The 22,601-nt window shown below is 39.7% G+C and overlaps 2 protein-coding genes across 4 annotated transcripts in view; one reads left to right on the top strand and one right to left on the bottom strand.

Moving 5' to 3' along the window:
* Nucleotides 1-22,601, top strand: part of LOC121598583 (pleckstrin homology domain-containing family G member 5) — a 92,397-nt gene that overhangs the window by 12,656 nt on the left and 57,140 nt on the right. The window lies entirely within an intron of this gene.
* LOC121598584 (protein snakeskin) lies at nt 140-2,864 on the bottom strand. Its single transcript, XM_041925621.1, has 3 exons — nt 2,521-2,864; nt 669-995; nt 140-579 (listed from the first exon to the last, which is right to left on the bottom strand). The coding sequence occupies exons 1-3, from the start codon at nt 2,569-2,571 to the stop codon at nt 484-486; spliced, it is 474 nt and encodes a 157-aa protein (XP_041781555.1). The 5' UTR covers nt 2,572-2,864; the 3' UTR covers nt 140-483.

Genomic DNA, 22,601 nt, shown 5'->3' on the forward strand with positions numbered 1-22,601 from the left:
TGCACCCAGGTTCACGTTTCGTTCTTTTTGAAAAATGAACTAGTTCCGTTCCGTTCCTTTTTTTAACGAAATTCCCAACACTAGTTTATACCTATCAACAACACTTTTACCGCAGTAAAATTACCTAGACATTGACGAATATGTGTAAAACTTTTATTGTAAAAGAACTACAATCAGGTTGTTATTTTTGTGGTTTGGTGGTAATTCCTACCTTTTCATTTATTCGTCATTTATAGGAATCACTTGAACATAATTGTTGCAAGGCTATTGTTGTTGGAGGATTAAACTTTTAATTGAAAAGGGCGGATATTATGAGGAAGCATAGAGCTACACTTCAATGCCTTAAGGATTACGTTCTCTTGCATAATAGTTACCAAAGTATATGAATCTAAGTAATTAAAATAAATGCCTTAGCCTCACTAATCGTACAAACACTACATTCTAAACAATGTCAGCAATGTTCACTTATGGTGTATTCTAAAATTAGGCATATTTAGTGTAATGAATGAAGGCAAGCACAGAATCTGCTAGATAGAGGGCTCCGTTGATGACACACAAGGCACCTAATGCCAATCCAGCCTGAAATATAAAGCAAAAAGTGTTATTATTGCAATTTGTCTAATCTCAATCTATTAGATCTCAATCCATCTATCTACTATTAGACTTACCGTTCTTTCGGAAGTGATGTTTTCAAAGTCGTGCTCCGCTAGATAACCGTGCCAGTAGTGTAGTGCAGTACCACCGACAGCAACCCACATGAACGTACCGACCACGTTCATGATCGTGTCGGAAAGCTCGTACTTGTGTTTGGTGGTACCGAAACCAAAAGTAAGTAGCTGCACTCCGGTATAGATGATGAATCCGACAAATACACCTGACGCGACGATTTCTGCATCTGGGCTCTTCTCCTCGTTAAGGTTCCAAGTACCACCGATACCGAGGAAATCTCCTCCATATCCCGTTCGGTAAATGATCAGTACTACAATGTTGATGACCTGCAAAATGGAATCGACAGATACACCTTAAGTAATGGATCTAACATGCACACTGGGTCTCCCCGCAGGGTATCATAAACATTGTGTCCAGCACTAATGTTGTTTGCGCAATTTAATTTGGGAATGCATCCTGCTTAGATTGTGTCAGGGGTTTTATGTTTCTCGTTTCACGACCGAAGGTCGTTACAGACAAAAAATAGCATTCTATCGAGTGTACTGATCCCTTCTTGCGTGTACGTAAAATCGTGCGTGCGAAATAATCTTACTCGGTCCACCGCACCGTAAAAATAGCAGTGAAGAAAAAAGTTAAGTGCAAAGCCGTAACAATGTAGTCCTTCCATTGGAATGCTATAAAGATGGAGAACGTATGTGCTATGCCTCATTATGATACAGGAAAAAATCAATGTTCTACCCTTTGTTACAATATTTGTTCTGGTGTCCATTGATGCACATCCATACAACTTTGCGTTTACGGTTCTCAACATTGGTTTAGATGTTCTCTTTTCTTGAAAGCAACGGTTCGTTGATCGTTGGTATCATTGTATGGGGCGATATGGTGGAAAAAAGGCAACTCTCAATTGGTTGCTGTTGTGTGCTTTATGCCAGTGTATGGTCGCATTTTTCCGGTATGAGTGTTACGTCAATTTTTTTATTCCATGTTTAATAAAAATGAAAATTTGGACTCAAACTTAATAAAATTTAAATATTAACAGTGCAATTTTTTAGCTAAAAAGAAAGTAATATAAAATTTTACTCTCAGAAGAATCGATATAGCTAAAAATATTAGTGGAATTGTTTTTGGATAGTGCTGTAACCTACCGTAAAAATGTAGACAAGTGGAATTGAATATTTTTGCCATGCCGTCAAGAACGAACATTGCTAGTTGTTAGTGGTGACAATTCTTATCTTATCACTTGTGCGAACGCAATGTTGGATACGATAACCCTTTTTTCCGAATTGACCTGCTAGTCATCAAAATGGCATAAGCTCACGCATATATGGTGATAGATCGTTTACTATAAACTATTACTGGTTTTCCTCAGGCAAATTCGAGCTTCATAACAACCATAATATTTGATAGGGTAACGTAATTAATGTTTTTAAGAAATTATCAAAACAAAATATTATTAAAATTTGTGACTAGCTTCGATAGAAATATTATCTATGTTTAAGCAAATTAATCGTTTCATAGGGAGTGATAACATACAACACTTCACTATGGCACATTAAGATAAATATGTACAGGGAGTGGTCGTTTTGTTGATTGTAAAATAGACCCTTTAAAATCAATATCTTATGCATTAGCCAATCGTGAGACATGAATTTGATAAGGAAAATCAAACCAAATCAAATCTCCATGATTTTTTCTATGCTTTGCCTAGGGGAATTAATCACAGCAGAGTATTAGATGATAGTTAAAAACCACACTTCTTTAAATTTGTGTATTCCAAAACTGTCATTAGATTAACTAATTTATAAGATTTCATTCACTGATTTTATCCGTAACTAAGTTATAAATGCTCACCACTTTGAACACTTTTATAAAAATGGAACCAATCGTTTCTGCAGACACCATTTTGATGTGTGGGACAGTTGCGTATAGCAGCGAAGGACCACGATGACCACTTGTTGTTGCGACACCTGTAGCGTAACCTCAATTTAGCGGTTTGGCTGTTTAATCTTTTCACTGGTTATGCGCGGATTGGGTCTAAAGAACGATAGAAAAAGGATTCAATCTGTCACTATAAGGGCGTTGTGCGGTACGATGGTGGTAGAGGAAATCTTTTAGGATCGTCGATACGCCGTGCACGTACGCTCCTTCTGACGGATGAAACGGTTGAATTGACTCTGTCCAGGGAACGATACTCATAACCGCATTTCTGTATTCACTATCGTTGTTACCAATACGACCTGCTTATCAGCGTAGTGGGTACGGTTTGTAGATTAGATAACGGAAAATATGTTCAGTCTCTAGCTAACTAACCAGCGACACCTTCCTTTACATGACCTCCAATGTGTCTGTATGTGTGGTGAAGCCACACGTTGTTGCAAGAGATAAGGTAAGTTAACCGTAGTGAGTAATATCCGCCCAGTGCAAGGTGTAGACAACTCGATACCTGTAAAGAAATATTTCAAAATATTTGGAATATTTGCGGGTGAAATCTATTGGTATAATGATGCAGGTCATCAGCTATATATGATAGGTATTTTATGCTTCGTGGCAGTATTTTGAGAGATGGTTTCACTGATGTGCTGTAAGTTACTAAATTTTGAGATTTTTAAACAACGAGAGAAAGTGAAAACAAAACTTCTCAACACAATTAAACACTATCAAATAACTAAGTGATTGTGGAACATTTGGGCTCCAACATTATAGAAAACTTTAGTTTTGCCTATTTACATCATATGGCAAGTTATTTAAAATCATCGCTTTTCGGTTGTATGATAAGAACTTTGAAGCATTTATCATTTCTAGGTATATGTTATACGAATAGTTGTGATGACTAAGATACCATGCATTGGGACTGAGTATTATGATACGGATGATTCATTGTAGATGTCATTGTATATAGCTCATAGCTATCTTAGTATAATTGATATTAGTCTAAAGCAGTGGTCGACAAACTTTTTAGGTAAAGGGCCAAATTTATTAAATGATCGAGAGCTGCGGGCAGGAGGGAGATTTCTAAAAATATTTTTGCTGAAATTATTACATTATAAAATTTTAGAAACAGAATAATTCATTGATGCCATCGGACGCTCCAATTGTTGATAGGGTTATTTTTTGTAATTCGGTAATAATTGTATATAATATCGGCCAAACTATCTTCAAAATTGGTAGTTCCTATTTTTAAATCGCACAAAGATTCATAAGTTAAGGATCTGTTAAAAAATTATCGAGACAAACGTACATTTAGTAACTATCAAAATGCTTTTCGAACAAGTAATACCATTTCAGGAAAATTGATAACAGATCTTATAAAAATGCACTTTGACAATTGTTTCACTGGTAAAATGCGACAGTGTTGAAACGCCTAATTCGTAAAAACAAGTGAAAAAAATGTATGGACCTTTTTCACTATTACTAAAACTTTGTTTTGCATATATAGTTTTAGCGAATGTCGAATATCTCTCGTCGTAAATCGCGTTCGCTCCGCGTCAGGTCGTTACGTTTGTGATCGTCGCGAATCTGACATGTCACGCGCCGCGTTTATGAACTGTATTCGTGCCATACGGACTACTGGGTAAAAGTAAGGCTCAGCCCTCTACGTTACGCTAGCGTTACGCGTAACGCCAGTTTACCACAAACCCAAGCACATTTTTTGAACGCCTGTTTTAACCGTCGTAGATGAGCAAATTGATATATAATAATGTCTAATATTCGAAACTATATGAATGTTCAGCAATCATTCATAAGGTTTAGATTCATTGATAATTCATTAAAATAAAAAAAATATGACTATTACCTTACTATATTTGATATTCATTAATGTTATTTAATTTAATAATTACTTTTAAAACGATTAAAATATTAAAATGCTTATACATTTTTAAGCCCACTGTTGGTGTAAAACTATGATTTTAAAATAATAATCATAAATAAAAGCAAATTTATTTATTAACCTAATTCATCGCCCTTATAGTAGTGCCTTTAAACTAAATGTAATTATGAATTGAATTGGCCAGAAACGTAGATTTCATAGACAATAAATACATGTCATATATTTAACAGAATTAAATATATTTTACATATTATTTTATTTTCTACTTTTGGAAATGGTACTCCAATTTAAAGCTTCAAGAGTTTTTTTAAACTGTTATTGACTATTTTTCACTTTTATTTTCATCGCAGTTTTAAATATTTTTTATTGGAAAAATAGACTCTGGTCTGTCGCATGGATGACAAAATTGAAATAAAAATGTTGCTTGGGAATGTTTCAAGGCATGTAACGCTTCTCCTATGTAACGTAGAGGGCTGAGCCTTACTTTTACCCATTTCGAGAGGGACACATAAGACCCGTTGAGTTTAACAAATAAATCTTCTTCTTCTTTTTGGCTCAACAACCGATGCCGGTCAAGGCCTGCCAACCCACTTGGGGATGGCTTTCAGTGACTTATTGATTTCCCCCCATAGCAGGATAGTCAGTCCTACGTATGGCGGCACGGTCTATTTGGGGCTTGAACCCATGACGGGCATGTTGTTAAGTCGTACGAGTTGACGACTGTACAATGAGACCGGCTTAACAAATAAATATAAAACATCAAATATCAAGTAAAGTCGCATGCAAAACTTTCAATAAATTTACTGCCACTAGATATTAGTTTATTTTCTCTAGAAAAAAATGCGCATGCCACTTCTTCCATTCTTAAAGACTCACTGTCGTGTTGAAACAATGTTTTTATAATTACATATGCGAATATTGAAGACTAGTTTGACCATACTGATTGGTCTGTCATTGCGCATTGCGATAATGAAAGTTGAAAGCTACAACGGTATTAAATTTCATTCTAAAAGATCGCCAGTAATTTGTATATGAATACATTCTTCCCATCTTTCAAAATCAGTCGAATCCCTTCGTGGGCCGGATTGCATGTTGCGGCAGGCCGCATTTGCCCCGCGGGCGAGACTTTGGTAGAATAAAACTTTGGTCGAAGCGATCTTTTCAAGTTAATTTTCAATTCAAAGTTCGATTAATTTTCAGTTTAATTTTCAATAATTTATTTCTTCTAAAATTATTCAATTTAATGATCAATCCGCCATACGTAGGACTGACTATCCTGCTATGGGGGGAAATCAATCAGTCACTGAAAGCCAAGCCCACAAGTGGTACAGGCAGGCGTTGACCGACAACGGTTGCTGTGCCAAAGAAGAAGAAGATTCTATCTGGTTGCTTGATACGTACTTATACCAGAAGCCTGGCATATGCTGGCATGACCGTGTAAGTCTTATTAGCATGGAATAAAAAGTACCTCTTTTCATGACTTCTTTTTCTTGCAATCCTGTAAACACATAACCGAGTTTACATCAGGGTTGATTGTAATTATTTCATTTAGTTTTATTGTCAAAAATATTGACAATTTTTGTCAAGCAGCCGATAGGCATACCATTTTCACCGCTTCTTGTTACGGGGGTTGGTTGCAGGTAGCGATATGGTTTTGCTAGCTTGCATGTCATTCGTATAACATTCTGGATAAGAAACATGAGCCCATTGAATGAAGATAGAGTGGAAAATTGTGCAAATTTAATCACGAATTCAAGAATGTAATCACTTAAGAATATTTGACAAGGGTTCTTTTTGGGAACGAAATATAAAATCGACCACACTGATGACCGCATCCCACCGAGAGCCCTTTCGGTCTAGCGATGGATTTACACTTCAAGGAGTATGGAGTATCGACGATTTTGTTGTTGCATGAATCGTTCAGCGCCAAGGAGCGTAGTGTTTGTGGGCGTTAGAAATTTGTTGAATATTTATGTAAATCAACCGTACCCTTGGTCTGCAAAGGACATCTTCGCAAAGTTTCTGTAGTGTCGGGACGAAGAAAAGGACATAATAAAGTGCTTCAATGTTATTGGTTGATTGTCGCAAACGTTTGCGAAGATATTTTTTTACAAAATAAAGCGCTGATCGTTCTGAGCAATGTAAACACAAAATGAAGTTTTTTGTTCATGACAATACTTCTATATCAGCTTGGAAATATAAGTAAAGATGATCGATTGTGTGCAATAAGCAGTAAACACCCTAGCGAATAAAGTCACCATATAGTATCATTTCACAGGAGCAGGAGGACAGGAGTTTTCAAGCAGAAATCGTGCCATGGAAACAAAGCTAATTAACATCTTAAAATTAGTATACTCTCCCTGTTTTTCTTTATTTACCTTTGCTCACGATTGAGCACGTTGTTGTGCCGTGGCTCGGCTAACGGTAATTCTCCAGGTTACTTACTTCTCAGCTACAGCTTTCCATCACACCCGTGATGCATCATTTGTCTCCACTCAAGATGCGCCGCTCAAATACGAGCAGAGTTTTAGCTTCCTCCGCTTAGATGGTTAAGGCTCATGTCCATAGAAGAGCATTCCACGAAACACTTAACGAAATATCTTACTGTTTTTCAATATTCAGTATTTCTCTGCGACATCATTGTCCGAAGTTCAAGAAACTACAACTCCTATACTCCCTCTAGGTAAGCGCATCGAACATGTTGTGGAAATCGTTCGAATCTCACTGGGGTCTGTAAAAAGATGTTGAACTCTTCTATCTTCTCTATAACATATTTCTATCCAAGATGGCATCGACGTATCCAATGTAGGCACCCACAGTCTGATGACAGCTCTACAGTACGCTTGCAACATTCCCCTAATCGATTGCAAAACTCCCCTAAGTGATTGCAAACATCCACAGGTTGCATGCAATATTCCCCTACCGATTTGCAAAATTCCCCTAAGTGATTGAACTATTCCCTTATATGGTTCGAAACCCTGTAAATGCTCTTTTGTTGATAGCTTTATTGTTCACACATGCACAGAGAAAAGATAGAAAAAAACACCGAAAAGGTTTTCTGACGATGGAAGGTCTGACAATTAGTAGAGAAATCTGCGAAGTTGAAAATCTCTTCATAGTTCAGGTGTCCGGAATGTCTGACATGTACTATCGAAGTAGAAATTCAAAATAAATGTAGGCCCAAGCCATCGCGGGCCAACGGTTTGTCGTATCTGCTTAAGGCGTTGCTACTTGGTTGGTTCATCGACTGAAGGTTCTGCAACGCGGTACATTTGGACGATCGAGAAACACAAAACAAACCAGATTCGTTGAATAGATTCCAAGTGGGTTAGAGGGCGAAAAGTTGTGAGTCATCCTACTACCGAAGCATATTCCAGCATCACATACTATCAAACATAACAAAATTCAATATAAAATATTATGTTTTAATCTTACTTACTTACTTACTGCCTCACGAGTGTCCGAAACCGCACATGGTCTCGCGCCTTCGTCTGTCAATCCGTTATCCCGACCTTAATGGCTTACACCTCCACGCCGTCTTGCCACCTCAATTTGGGCCTACCACGCCTCCTCTGTCCGTTTTCATGCGTAAAACATGGCCAGCCCACCGGAGCCTCGCGAGCTTGATACGCTGCACGACAGTGAAGTCGCCGTACATCTCGTATAGATCGTCATTATAGCGGCTCCTCCATTGTCCTTCCACACATACGGGTCCAAGGATCCTTCTGAGCATCTTCCTATCGAACCCGACGTGACATCTATGCGCATCGACGGACTGGACTAGACTGACCTACTTTATTACAAATACAAGTTACACTTTAAACTCACATATACTTATACATATTACTCTTAAACTACAACCTCACGCATACACTACATTCTCCCGGACTAACTTGGATTTACACTATTTACAAAATTTTCTTGTAGGCTGACCCTTTAATCGGTCAGATCGTCTGATCGGGGGCGATCTTGATTCACTTCGTTTCCGTTTGCGTATTTCATGGAATTTGACTTCTTTCTCTATTTCTATTGGAGGATGAAATTACCTTACGATACCTCTTTTGCGTATTTGATTAATGTGGACTAACCTTGAAAATCCATTTAAATTAACTAAATAGATGAGGGGGCTAACTTTTTTTAATACCGTAGCCGGTATCCATCGCAATAAATCTTTAAAGTGATTCCTGTACCATATTTTTTCACCATATTTATACACTACAATTTTGTTTCTTTGGTATTTCCCCTTACGATCCTTTCTATCTTGATTAAAATTTAGGAAGTTTTGTTCGTTCGGCTTAGTGACAGAATCTGATATAAAAGAGTGCGTTACATCGTATTGCGTTTTGGTCTATATGATAACATCAGTACTAGACGGTGTTACTTTCGTTACTGTATGCGGCGTATTTTTATAATTCATGAAGAATTTGTTTGTCTTCCTTACTAACGACAATGGTTTGCTTTTTCATCCAATAAAAATTTACTCAGCACTTCCTTGACAATTCTCACACCTCTCTCTGCTAAACCATTCGACTGTGGGTGGTATGGTGGTGATTTTGTAACTTTGACTTTATGTTTTTCTAGAAATACTTTAAATGCTTCGGAATTAAACGGAGGACCGTTATCAGACACTAACTCCTTTGGACTTCCGAAGTAAGCAAAGACTGATTCTAACTGTTCGATTATATCTATAGCTTTCAACATATTAAGTACTCTCACGTCAATGTACTTTGTATATGCGTCTACGATTATTAATAACGTACGCGACTCAAAATAGAATAAATCGACGTGTATCCTTTCAAAGGGGGCCGGTCTGGTGGTACAGTCGTCAACTCGTACGATGTAACAACATGCCCGTCATGGGTTCAAGCCCCGAATAGACCGTGCCTCCATATGTAGGACTGACTATCCTGCTATGGTAACAATAAGTTACTGAAAGCCAAGCTCACTTCATTAATGGGTACTGGCAGGCCTTGACCGACAGTTGTTGTGCCAAAGAAGAAGAAGATCCTTTCAAAGGGCTGTTCTGCTTTCCTCCAAGTGGTGTCAACTATTTCTCTCTTTACCGGTTGACGTGCTTGACATACCTCACAGGCTTGTACAAATTCAGTTATGTCTTTATCCAACTTCCTCCACCACAAATGTTGCCTTACGTGCATTTTCATTCTAACTATTCCTTCGTGGTTTCCATGAAATTGGTGTAGTATTTTCGTTTTCAAGCGTTTTGGTACCACTAATCTTTCGTCGAAATATAATACTTCTTGCTCAATCCCAAAATGATACCTTATTTTAAAGTATGGTATAAACTCTTGGTTTAGTTGTATCGTTGTTTAGTTTTTCTAGATCGATTGTCTCTTCTTCTAACACTTTTAGACTCAACTTTGTATCCTTTATCTTATTTTCCTCTGACAAAGGTAAACGCGACAGTGCATCAACATGCTAGTATTAACGACCATCTCTGTAATCTTGCAACAGTAATTTTAGACGTTCTAATTTTAGAGTGGACGATTTAGTCCACTCAAACTTTTTTTCTTTTCGCAACAACTGATATAAAGGGTATAATGCGGTTGATACATTTGGAAGGAATCAATGGTAATAATTCGGTAATCTCAAGTATGCTTGAAGTTGACTTATATTACTCGGTACTGGTGCTTTTACAATAGCTTCTACTTTCGATTCAATTGGGTGTATTCCGTTACTCGTTATAGTGTGACCCAAATATTCTATACGTGACACATAAAAAACTGACTTATTCGCATCGTTACGTTATGACTGTCCAACTCCATTACTTCATATAAATTCGTTTTGCATTCTTCCGCATTTTTCCCTCCGACAATAATATCATCTATATATGCCAATCCTTTCGTATTCCTTAATATTTGACCTATTATACATCTATTATACATTATAATACCATAAAGATCGCTGAGGCTGTATGGATTCTAAATGGCATACGTGTGTAATTGAACAATCCTTTGGATGTATTAATCGTGCATATTTGTTTCGCAGACTCGGACAATTTGACTTGTAAATATGCGCCTGATAAATCAATTTTACAAAATAATTTCCAATCAGAAATTTTAGCGAATACGTCCTCAATTTTTGGAAGTGGATAATGTTCCATCGACAAATACTTATTCAGCGTTGCTTTTCCATCTAGACATAGCCTAACAGAACCATTATCTTTTTCCACTATTACCACAGGACTCGCCCATTCGGAATACTTTGTTGGCACTAACACACCTTCTTCGACCATTTTGTTTAACTCTTTTTCGATTTTCTTTTCTAAGGTGAAGGGAACGGAATAAGCTTTATGAAAAATTGGACAATAATCTTCTTTCAATACTAAATTTGCCTCAAATCCCTTAATTGACTCATTTGACGCATTGATAGTGCACGGAAATTCTGTAACTCAGCCAGCACATCTGATTCTACACTTTTTAACTCGAATGCTTTTCTCCAACCCGGGAACAAAACATCTAACCAATTTCTTACTAGCAGTGGCGTAACACTTCTTTCGATCGAATTATTATTAGTTCTAATTCAAATATTTTAGCGCGCCTCGCTATTTCCACTTTTACACACATTTTTCCCATAGGCTTTATCGCTTGCCCTGACGCTGAGAAAAAGGATTCCTCGGTTGGTAGTATTTGTACATCGTTGAACATTTTAATATATGTTTCTTCCGAAATTGCACTAACAAACGCACCGCAATCTATCTCAAACTCTAATTGCTTACTATTACAAGCAAGACGGACCATCTGAGGATTCTGACTTTTATTGCAATCTTTTTTCCGTAACCGACCTCTACTAGCGTTACTCATATGTTTTTTCACAAACCGACACTTCGACAAGACACTGGACAAGTCGCAGGATTGTGCGTACGACAACGATGACACTCTGCACTTGACTTTTGCTCCTGGCTGCTTCGACGATACACATACTCTCGATCCAACTGCTTGCTCTGCTGCTGTACAGACGTTTTACGCAGGCTCGCTACCGCATGCATCTTGTAATGTGATCGAACGTACGCGGGGCCGTCGAGCACCGTTTTGCGGGGAGTCAATCTTTACTAATATGAGCTGAGGTGGAACGAACTATTCGAAGCGGACTGATTTGATCGTCCAGGCGATCATGGAAACCCGGAAGGAATTTACCTTACTGGAAATGTTGGAGTTTAGAACCCTTACCTTGGTTGGGGGACATAACTAAACTCTTGAAATAAGTTGGTACACGAAGTTTTTAGGAAGCGTAACGTCCTATCTTGGCAGTCCGAACGAATCTGATCTGCCGTGATCGGAATTGGTTTTATTTATACTCAAGATATGTTATGGGTTTCGTTGTACATTTGGTTTTGGAATGTGTTTCTGTCCTAATTAAATGTTATTGTTATTGGTAACAATTTATAATTTGAAGTGGTGTGAGGTGTTTGTTGATGTGTGCCTATGCTGCGGTTTTACTATATTGCGAAAGAAGGTTTCAAATATTGTTGCTAAAGAATTTTTTCGTTGATGTTTTCGTCGCATGCGTTCTCGGTTCACCTAGTTTTCTATAGTAACGCCTGATTTGCTTATTATGCGTGTTTCTGGTGTTTTCAGTAAGTGTGTCACAATTGTTTTTATATGAACGGTCTGGCCTGAACTCTTCGGGTTGTCTTGTTATGGTATGATCTGATTTGCTGAATGTGTTGCAATATTGTGGTTTTGGTTCCCGAAGTGTGTTACAATAGTGTGATTTGTTACCATGTGTCTATAGCTGATAGTGTGGTTAATAATAATTTGGTTTATAATGTAGTAGATATGCTAAAATCTTCTTCTCCACCATCGCTGCGTTCTGCTGCTGCGCCGCTTCCCACGAACGCGCTATTTCACACGCATCCGCAAATTTCACTCTCGATTCTCTCAGCAACCGCGTCCGTAGCTCATGGTCTCGGATTCCAGCAACAAACTGATCCCTTAGCGCATCCGGTAAAAACGATCCATAATCGCACGATTGCGCTTTCGCTTTAAGGCTGATAATGTAGTCGTTTATCGACTGATCCGATGACTGTTTCAGCTTGCGAAACTGGTAGCGCTCTGACACGATATTCTCCAGTGGTGTGAAATATTCATTTAAGGCATTCACTAAATCCTTATACGACTTTTCTCGTGGATTATCCGGTGAACAAATCTTTACAGCGGCTGAATACAATGACCCTCCCGCCATTATCATCATGATCGACACTTTCTTCTCTTCGTACACATCTTTGACCTTGAAGAACATTTCAAGCCGACTCGTGTACTCCTTGAAACATTCTCCCAAGACGTAGGGCTCAATGTTTCCAATAGTATTCATTTTTGACTTTTCGACTTTTATTACGGGCTTGTTTAAAACAGACTTGACTTTATCCTCGTCGCCAATTTGTGACATCTATGCATATCGACGGACTGGACTAGACTGACCTTGTTTATTACAAATACAAGTTACACTTTAAACTCACATATACTTATACATATTACTCTTAAACTATAACCTCACGCATACACTACACCCGACTCAGAGGGTTTCGTCAGATTTGGACAGTGTCCATGTCTCTCAGAGCTGTATGTGAGTACCGGTACTATATAGGCTATATAGTCGCGACAGCTTCGTCAGTCGCGACAGGTTTAATTGTTTAATTGTATAATGTCTGAGAATGTCTGAGGCTGTAAAATGACCGATTAGTAGCCAGCATCCTTGCGCGCAACTCAGCTTCCATGCTATTGTCGTGGCTGACCTTTGACCCGAGAGAGGTGAATTATGGGACGACTTCAAAAGTGCGTTCACCTATCTGTACGTCACGCCTACGTAGGTTCTGATTATTTATTGGTAGGTCCACTGATTTAGCCACTATCAGTTTGGTCTTTGCCTCGTTTATCTGAAATCCGAGGACCTCTGACGCCTGCTCGATCCCTTGGTAGGCTTCTGCTACATAGGAGAATCGCAGACCAATGATGTGTATATCATCAGCGTATGCCAGGACCTGGGTTGAGTTAAAGAAAATGGTTCCTTAAGTCTCCAGCCTACATAAAGGACAGGAATACACCTTGTCAGATGAAGGTGGATGGAAAACTCTCAGGGCGTTTTGCTATCACCAAAGGTCTTCGCCAGGAGGACGGGCTTGCCTGTCTCCTATTCAACTTGGCGCTAGAGAGGCCCATCCGTGCCTGAGTAAAATATCGTGTTTTCAGGAAAAATACCTTCGAAGTTGTATCAGCTTGATATACAGATGGTTTAAGCTACTATGTAAATATGTATACAGTATTCATTTTTTATTTTTTTTATTTTATTTTTTTTTATTTATTTCATATATAAACCGATGGACCATCGTGTCTAATCGGCAACCTTATAATTAAATTAAGGAGCATATAAATAAACCTCTAGTTATAAGCAAACATTAAATGTGACGTAGACGCAATTTCTCCTTGAACGTGGAAGTAGACATGCTAAAATCGAACAAATCTAACACTTAATTGAACTCGAGGGACATACGTATAATAGGGTGTCCCTGGCTATGGTTGTTGCGGGTACGCGGTACATGGAGATGGAAATTGGATCTAAGAATCCGACAGGGAGCGAACAAATTGATGCTGGCTAGTAATGCCGGGGAATCGATCTCTCCGTTAAGGAGCCGGAATATGAAAAGGCATTGGGCGTTTTTACGTCGAGAGCAGAGTGGTTCAAGTCCGAGAAGCAGACACCGCTGATGGTAGGAGGGCCGAGCGTGGTGGGATTGCCATGGAAGGAGTCGAACCGCGTACCTGGTGAGTCTCCGTTGAATGGCTTCGAGGCGATTGATGTCACCAACGCCAAGCAGGCACCAGATCGCGCAGCAGTACTCCAGCACGACCTTACGATGGCACAGAAGATCGACTTGACGCACATGGGATCGGTAAACTCGCTACAGATCCGCGTAATTAGACCGAGTAGCTGATTTCCCTTCGCAACAACGCTGTCAATGTGAGGGCGAAATGACAGCTTCTGGTCGAGTAGCACCCCCAGATCACGGATATATGTCGTACGAACCAAAGCCGTGTTGAGCATAGTGTATGTAAACGAGATAGGGTAACGGGCTCTGCTGAATGATATACACTGACATTTATCAGCACACACTTGGAGCGCGTTTATGCTGCACCAGCTGTCGAAATTTTCAAGGATCATTTGAAGGCGTACACAGTCACTGTCGTTTCTAACTGGAGCGAATATTTTTACGTCGTCGGCGTACATTAGGTGTTGGCCTGGCGGTAAAACAAAAGATAGGTCATTTATATAGATGAGGAAGAGTAGCGGTCCCAAGTTACTCCCTTGAGGCACTCCGGAGGAGCTGGTGAAGGAGCGAGAGCGATGAGATCTTATGCTTATGTAGTACGAACGACCAGTTAAGTATGAACGCAGCCAGGTGATGTGCCAGTCCAGGAAACCGAGTTTTATTAGCTTCGAGAGTAGAATATCATGAGAGATACTATCGAACGCAGCCCTGAAGTCGATATATACTGCATCAACTTGAGTACCACGATCCATGTGGTCGAAGCAGAAACCAACAAATTCAGCAATATTAGTGGTGGAAGATCTCCTTGGGAGAAATCCATGCTGACTAGGGCTCATATAGTTTTGAACTACTGTGAGTAGCGGATTGTATAGAATGATCTCAAACACCTTTGCACAAGCGCATAGGAAAACAATGCCACGATAATTGCAAGCATGAAGTCGACTGCCCTTCTTATGGATAGGAACCATTCGCGCGTGTTTCCAGGACGCAGGATACGTGCCACGCATAAAGGAATCATTAAATATTTTGGCAAGAATGGGTGCGAGTGATTGACGACAGTGCTTCAAAATGTATGCGGGAATATTGTCAGGTCCAGATGATGTAGATGGTTTTATATCGCTGAGTGTGCGCGCAACTAATGCTTCGTCAATTGTGGGTATAATGAAATCGATAGCATCCGATGGAGTATTGCGAGTGGCCTCTGCTAGAGTGTTAGGGTTGTGAACAGGAAGGGTGAATGCATTAGCGAAATGATTGGCGAAAGTGTTGCAGATATCGGATGTATCGATACTAGTTTCACCATTGTAGCTCAATGACGGAGGGATACTACTTATATTGCGCCGTTTGTTCCAGGAGCTCCAGAACCGTGTCGGCTTAGAAAACAGTTGCCTTTCAGTACGGCGAATGAAGGAGCGGTAGAGCACACGATTTTGTCGACGATAATTGTTCAGTGCATCGAAAAAAAATCTCCTACTGTAATCCGTGTAGGCTTTAGATTTTTTTTTTAACCGTCTTAAAGATGCATTAGACCAATCGGGGCCAGACTTTCGTCGAGCAACAGGAACGCAGGAGTTAATCGCTGAGCGCATAAAAAAGCTAAAGAAATCGGTGGCTTCGTCAATAGTGGCAAAGTTGGAGCAGTCAAAATTGCGGTCAAACGACACAATAAGAGAATTCATACGTTCAACATTCGTTTTGAAGAAATTTCTATTGACTGTAATGCGAGTGTGACTGTTGGTGGTGTGGGACAATTGTGCGGGATAGTAAATCATCATATCCAATGAAGGATGATGAAAGTCCTCACTGAGAAGTGGAATACTACATTGTGTTACGTATGGGAGGGAGTTCTCTAGAGCCGAAGTAACATTCACAGAGTACAGAAGTGTGATTGAGTCGCACAAAATATTGGTTGCGGCTAGGTTTGCGAAGACCAGATCCAATTGACGCCCGGATTGATTTGCAATACCACTCAACTGAAATAAACCGCTACTATGCAACCCATCAACGAAATCGGTATTAGCCACGGAATTGCATAAAGGTGCATAATGCATGACAGAATAATATGGAGAGCAATCAGTGGCTTCTGATGTATTAGTCAGCTCCCATCTGATGTCAGGTTTATTGAAATCTCCGTAGACGTATAATAAATCGCTCTCTTTAATGCGGCTTGAAATTTCACGTACACTATCATGTACGTATCATGTACGAATCAAAGCATTCATCACTGCGGGGTCATTCGCACGATGTAAACAGAGACACCTGGCAGCAATGTTTTGATCCAAAGTTGTTCCAGTATGGTATTAGGTCATGCGATTTCACATGTCGGTATTGAAGAAGAACATGCAATTAAAACACCCCCACCGCGTGAGAGGGCACTGTTGGAAAGATTCCTATCGCACCTGTAGATATGATAATGATCGTCAGTGAGGAGCGAAGAAGATATGGACTGAGTAAGCCAAGTCTCAGTGAGGATGATAAAATCATATCATCCCCAGATTCTGATAGCGCCAGGCGAAGATTTGTAGTTTTCGTTCGTAGACCACGTACATTTTGGTAGTAGATAGAGAGACTGGGATGAGCTGAACGAGGTGCATCGCCGGATGCAGTGCAAGATTGCTGTTTATCTGACGGGCCAGCGTCAGCAGATTCATCTGTCCGTTTAGCGTTTCGCTTCGGTCGTTTTTTAGGAGCGGCTAAGCATTCGGGAGGTGACCTGGTAGGTGTGGTGGTAACAAGCATTCGCTCATTAAGATCAAGATGTGGTTCGTTTGTAAACAAATCTGTGTCTGTAGTGGTTATGGCAGGTGAGGAAATCGTAACGGGCTGTGCGAGCGTATCTGTTGTAGTAGTCGGTATCGTGGCACTCCCTCCAGAATGTGAGAGAGGATTATGATAAGTGTCGGTAGCGAGAGTAACGTTTTGATCGAGCATCGAATTTGTTTCAGTTGTTGCACAGGTATTAGTGTTATAATTATTGGTCCGATAGTCACGGAACTCTCGGTAGGTAAGAGCAGAGGGCCATGTCTTAGGTGAGAGAGCCTTGTTGCGTAGAGTGGCTGGTATGCCCACCTTAAATGAGATAAATGAGAGTGTACTAGTGTCGGCACCAAGCTTCGTCAGACGGTGTACAAACACATCCCGCTTATCGAGTGCTACACGTACTTGCACCATGAGAGAAATCTGCTCAGTGGTAACCGATGGGGAGAAACGCGTAAAGAATAGCCACATTCGCGTATCAGTGTGTTGGATGGTGTCTAGTGTGTCAGAATCGAGCGGCGATCCCGATCCTCTGAGTAGTGGTGTTTTCGGGTTGTAAACTGGTGGCATATCGGTGAAGGATGACGGTTCGTTCGCACTCACACTAAGAGAAGCGGCTAATGATGGATACTGTTGTACTGTGGGTGTAATAGTACCAGGGATTTTTGACCACTGAATTAAACAATTTAGACGCTGAATTGTGATGAATGGGCCGTTGAGACGGTAAATCGGTGGCGGCATGCGTCGATCGCAAGCAGGAACGGATCTCTGCCTTTAAAACTTCCAGAAGCTCTAACTTAATGGCTGTGGTATGCTGTGACAGCTCGCTACGGAGGCCCGCTTTAAAGTAGGCTATGCTGAACGATAGGTCGACAGAAGTGTGGATGTAAGGGGTGGAAGACCTCAAGACGGCCGTACGCGGATCCTTATGAAACTTCACACAGGCCTTACAGGCCCAAAAAAGTTGTGCACAGGACTCAATTGTCGTATACAGCTCCTCAGAAAGTCCACTGCATGAGAAGTGAAACTCAGAGTTGCACCAACCCTGACACTTCACAACTACCGGCCATTGTTCGTGGTACAGTGAATGTTGAAGCGATGTTTTGATTGTAGGCCAGGAATCGTTCCCAAGTGATTGTAGGTGGGTGATCTAATTGTAAATGAAAACCAGGTTCTTGGATCCACTGCGCAAGCAGTCAGGTTGTGCAGAAAATGTGTTTTCACTGAATAATATTGAAAACTTTCCGGAGTGCAAAGAATCTTCGATCAGACACAAGGCGTTTGACGTTTGACGTTTTGTCCGGTCCTGTGGAACAGTCGTCAACTAGCACGACTTAACAACTTGTCTATCATGGATTCAAGCCCCGAATGAACCGTGCCGCCATACGAAGGACTGACTATCATGCTTTAAGGCAGCGATCGGCAAAGTCCGGCCCGCGGGCCAAATGCGGCCCGCCGCGACATTCAATCCGGCCCGCGAAAGGATTTGACTGATTTTGAAAGATGGGAAGCAAATCACGCAAATTCGTACACAAATCACTGAAGATCTTCTTGTATACCATATTAACCCATTGTAATTTTTCAACTTTTAATTAAAGATACTGAATGGTTCATAGTACTTTAATTAAAAGTTGAAAAAGTACGATGGTTCGAACTTTTTGATATGAAATTAACTGAGGCCTTTGATTTAATGAGTAACAAGTAATAGTTCATTATTTCTTCACTGTACGTCCGTTCGGTATAAAGTCCAAATAGCGAGAAAGTGTATGTGGTGCCGTAGAGTTTTTGCATCACGTTGGCGTAGAAAAAAATCGATGGAACACAGGTGACGGATGTTGGACCAGTTTGCGGATTAGGGTGTTATATCGAAATTCTGTCGAAATTCACCAGAAATGATTGCATTAAGTTTTTGCGTAATTGTTTGCCACTGCGAAGCCAGTGGATGCGATTTCTAATTCCTGATCTGTTTCTTCATGTTTCCCATTTATTATTTTACTGTTTGGTGGGTTGCATCGATATCCCGGTCCAGCTAATGCAGTAATGTAGCCACTTGACCTGACCCTCTGTCTTCATTTCAGCTTCATTTGAAACCTCAAAAATGAATGGCTTTCTTTCGATGCTTTGATTATTGCCTAATAGTGTCAAGATGTTGGCGATCAAAATGCCATTATATGCTTATTATATACGACGTCCACAAACTTCCGCACGGAGTCCATTTTGGACGCTACGGGGTGCCATTCTTTGATCGCGCACGCTTTTGATTCACTATTTTAGCCATCATGGTTAGAGTTCGTCTGATAGAGGTGTCAAATTTTGTCCGCTAACTAATGGGATACTACTACTCAAAGTGCAATGAACGTTTTGTTAGTGCGAGTCGAGATAAACCCATGCAAAATCGACAATTGTTGTCCATTTTTTAATGTAACCGTTATGTTATATTAACATTAGTTTAACACCACGATAAGGCTATCGGTATGAAGCTCGCATACGAAATTTTATGATTTATATTTTTGTACATTAAAATTTTTTTTAGTAGGTATTATCAATTTTGAACCATTCTTGGATGACACAATTATAGGAAAACAACAATAATACCAATCGCATTGCTAGATATCATTAACCAATTATTTTGTTTCTAAAATGATTTAATTTAATAATTAAACCACAATAATAGAAAACTCGCTTTCTCCTGGCCCGCGGCTTTAGATCATTTACTAAATTTGGCCCTTCGCCTCAAAAGTTTGCCGACCGCTGCTTTAAGGGGTAATCCTAAAAGTCACTGAAAGCCAACCCAAGTGGTACAGGTAGACCTTGACCGACATTAACCACTTTTTCTTTTTCTTCTTCTTCTTCTTCTTCTTCTTCTTCTTCTTCTTCTTCTTCTTCTTCTTCTTCTTATTTCATGTGAAAGGTTATATCACGCGGTTTTCGTTTAGGACCAGCAACTTTTAGACCATATATTCTAATTTTGATATATGCTGATTTGTATATTTGTAGTTCTTTAGATGCTTTTCTTAAAGAATCTGATTGTCCTCGCTTTTTTGTTTGTTTGTGTTCAGTTTCTGCTGTTGACTATTTCGAGTTCGTTTCTTTATTGTTAGGTGGTTTTTAGAACGATATTCTATTCCCTTTATGAATTTGATAACTATAATTAGTGTTTTTGTTTTTTTTCTTTTTCATGATCTGCTGAAATTTGATTCGTTTATTTATTTTTGTTTTTTTTTGTCTTTTTGCGGAATACTTCTAGCAGGTAAACACTCTGCTCTGTGTGATCCAGTGTCAGGTTCGTTACACACGCTGCATATGCTTTGAAATGGGCCATTAAGTTAATCTATCTACTCAATTTAAACATAGATTAGACTTAAGAACTTTCACACAGATCATTATTATCCATTGAATGAGAAATAAACAATAATAATAATAATTGTTATGTCCTTCTTCTTCTTCTAATTGGCGTAACGTCCTACGCGGACATGCCGGCCATATACAACCACGCAGCCGGATATTCAATTCTTGCTACGGGGGGATGGTCCATTCTAGACCTAAACCCATGACGAGCATTTTATTGAGTCGTTCGAGTTGACGACCGTACCAGGGGCCCGTCCTCTATACGTTATATATAACTAATTATACCAAGGATTTCCGAAGTGTTGTCAAAACATTACACATATGGCGACCTCATACATACCAAACTAGTCTGAAACGTTCAGCCTAAAAATGTCTTTATTTGTATTTACACAATTTAGAGAATCGTTAAAACAGTTTGAAACAATAACTCAAAATGTAAAAAATATATTAAAATGTAACCTATTTCAAACAGAAAAATTAAAAAAAAAGATTTTTCAACGCATGATTGTATGCATACCATTGTTGAAATCTAAAAAGGCTTAACGTAATCGTCAACTAGATAGAGAGTATTCAATTTGGTCGACGAATATATCCGCTGTCACAGGCTGGAATTTCATTTCTCTTTGAATCATTAAAGTGGACATTGTTTCCAATGGCAGTTTATTACAGCTGTTAATGGCTGAGTATTCATTAAACAGAACTTAGTCTGTTAATGGGGCCCTTTCCGCTGTAAGTTCGTAGGCTGAAATTTCAGCCTGTCCGTTGTTTGCATTGTATAGCAGTTTTCGGGCAGCTATCTAAGTGTGTATAATAGAAAGGTGGGCTTATCCCAAGGTGTATGAATTTAGAAGGCTGATTTTTATCGCTTCTGCTTATGAATAAAGATTTTAAGAGTATTTTGAGTATTCGTCAAGTCTCAAGAAAGCTTGTTTGAGCAAAAGTTTTCACCCATTCTGTTAAAAAGTGATATGCAAATTTGCTTTTAAAAAAACATGCTACATAATCTTTGATTCTAGATTCCACCACGTCATCTCTTTGATGCACCTTGGGGTAAATGTAAACAACACTGTGTTTTCGAGCAGGTACTCGAATCTAATTCTAGCTTTGAGGCTAGAATTATCTAGACTGAAAATTGCAGGCTAGTTTTTTGTGTGGTTTTGTATGGAGTGCTTACATGATTTCAGCCTCCAACTGTCAAACTCCATACAAAAAACTGACTAGAATCGTGAAGGGCCCCAATGGTAGAGTTTACGCATCTGTACAAGGGTTCATCAATATTGTTACCATTTGCATTAACACTGCTCGTAGTATTATAAACCCTGCTTAATCTGGTACAGGTAGAGCGTTGCGGATGTCTCCAAACGCTCTATTTTTGGCATTTTAAATGTATATTTCAACTAACAAAATATTTGCCAAAAGACTTTACGGCTAAAGCTTTGCGTCGAGGCCAAATCGAAACCGGATCATTGTTTTCAAGGTCAAAGTTTACTGTCTGCCAACACCATCATCAGTCAGCTTGAGCTACTGTATTAGCTTAACCGAACGTAAATATGTGCATTACGTCCTTAGGATTCTCCTTTTTAGAGGATCCTTGCTTCAAATCGTTTACGATGTTCGTTCGTTTACCTCTTCGTTTTTAGTCGTATGGTGTGGAACGTGAAGGTGCTGGCTGTCAACGTCTTTTTTGTTTGTTGCCGTGTCGTCTTCCACTGATCATGACTCACTTTTACAAGGTTTTAGGCTGCGGATTTAAAATGAACAAACGGGAAGGTGAGTGCGAGGTGTACTGCTTGATCCGAAACTTCAACATACTTTCACTCGAGATGCTTGCGGGCTAGATATTAATTTTTCATACCTTACACTTCAACGTAGCCCATTACTCAAACCAATTCTCTCTTGGGAGGGCACTCACCAAACAATGCCCATACTGCTCATCCAAAGCATTACACCTATCCGTCCAAGCCGTCGTCCTTGGCAAAAGCGATGCTTCCGCAAGAGGGAAGCACCGTTCGCTACTGCCTTCACTGGCGTTTTCTGCCATCATTGTCACTTCATCTTATCAGAAAATATTCCGGAATCGAAAGGATGAGGAAGCTGACGAAAAGATAACAACCCTCATGGCTTCAACGTTTGTTTGCTTTTCGCCACGCCTCGTGCCTATCGCCCTTCCTATTTTTGTCTGCATCATGATGTCACTCACCAAGGGTGATAATA

This window comes from Anopheles merus, chromosome 3L (assembly GCF_017562075.2).
Source record: "Anopheles merus strain MAF chromosome 3L, AmerM5.1, whole genome shotgun sequence".
NCBI lineage: Eukaryota > Metazoa > Arthropoda > Insecta > Diptera > Culicidae > Anopheles > Anopheles merus.

Bases quoted from the DNA above. Each gene is read 5' to 3' on its own strand.
- LOC121598584 (XM_041925621.1), bottom strand. From the start codon at position 2,571: ATGGTGTCTGCAGAAACGATTGGTTCCATTTTTATAAAAGTGTTCAAA. The intron at 996-2,520 runs GTGAGCATTTAT...TCCATTTTGCAG, and splicing joins TTATAAAAGTGTTCAAAGTG to GTCATCAACATTGTAGTACT. The intron at 580-668 runs GTAAGTCTAATA...TTTATATTTCAG, and splicing joins ACATCACTTCCGAAAGAACG to GCTGGATTGGCATTAGGTGC.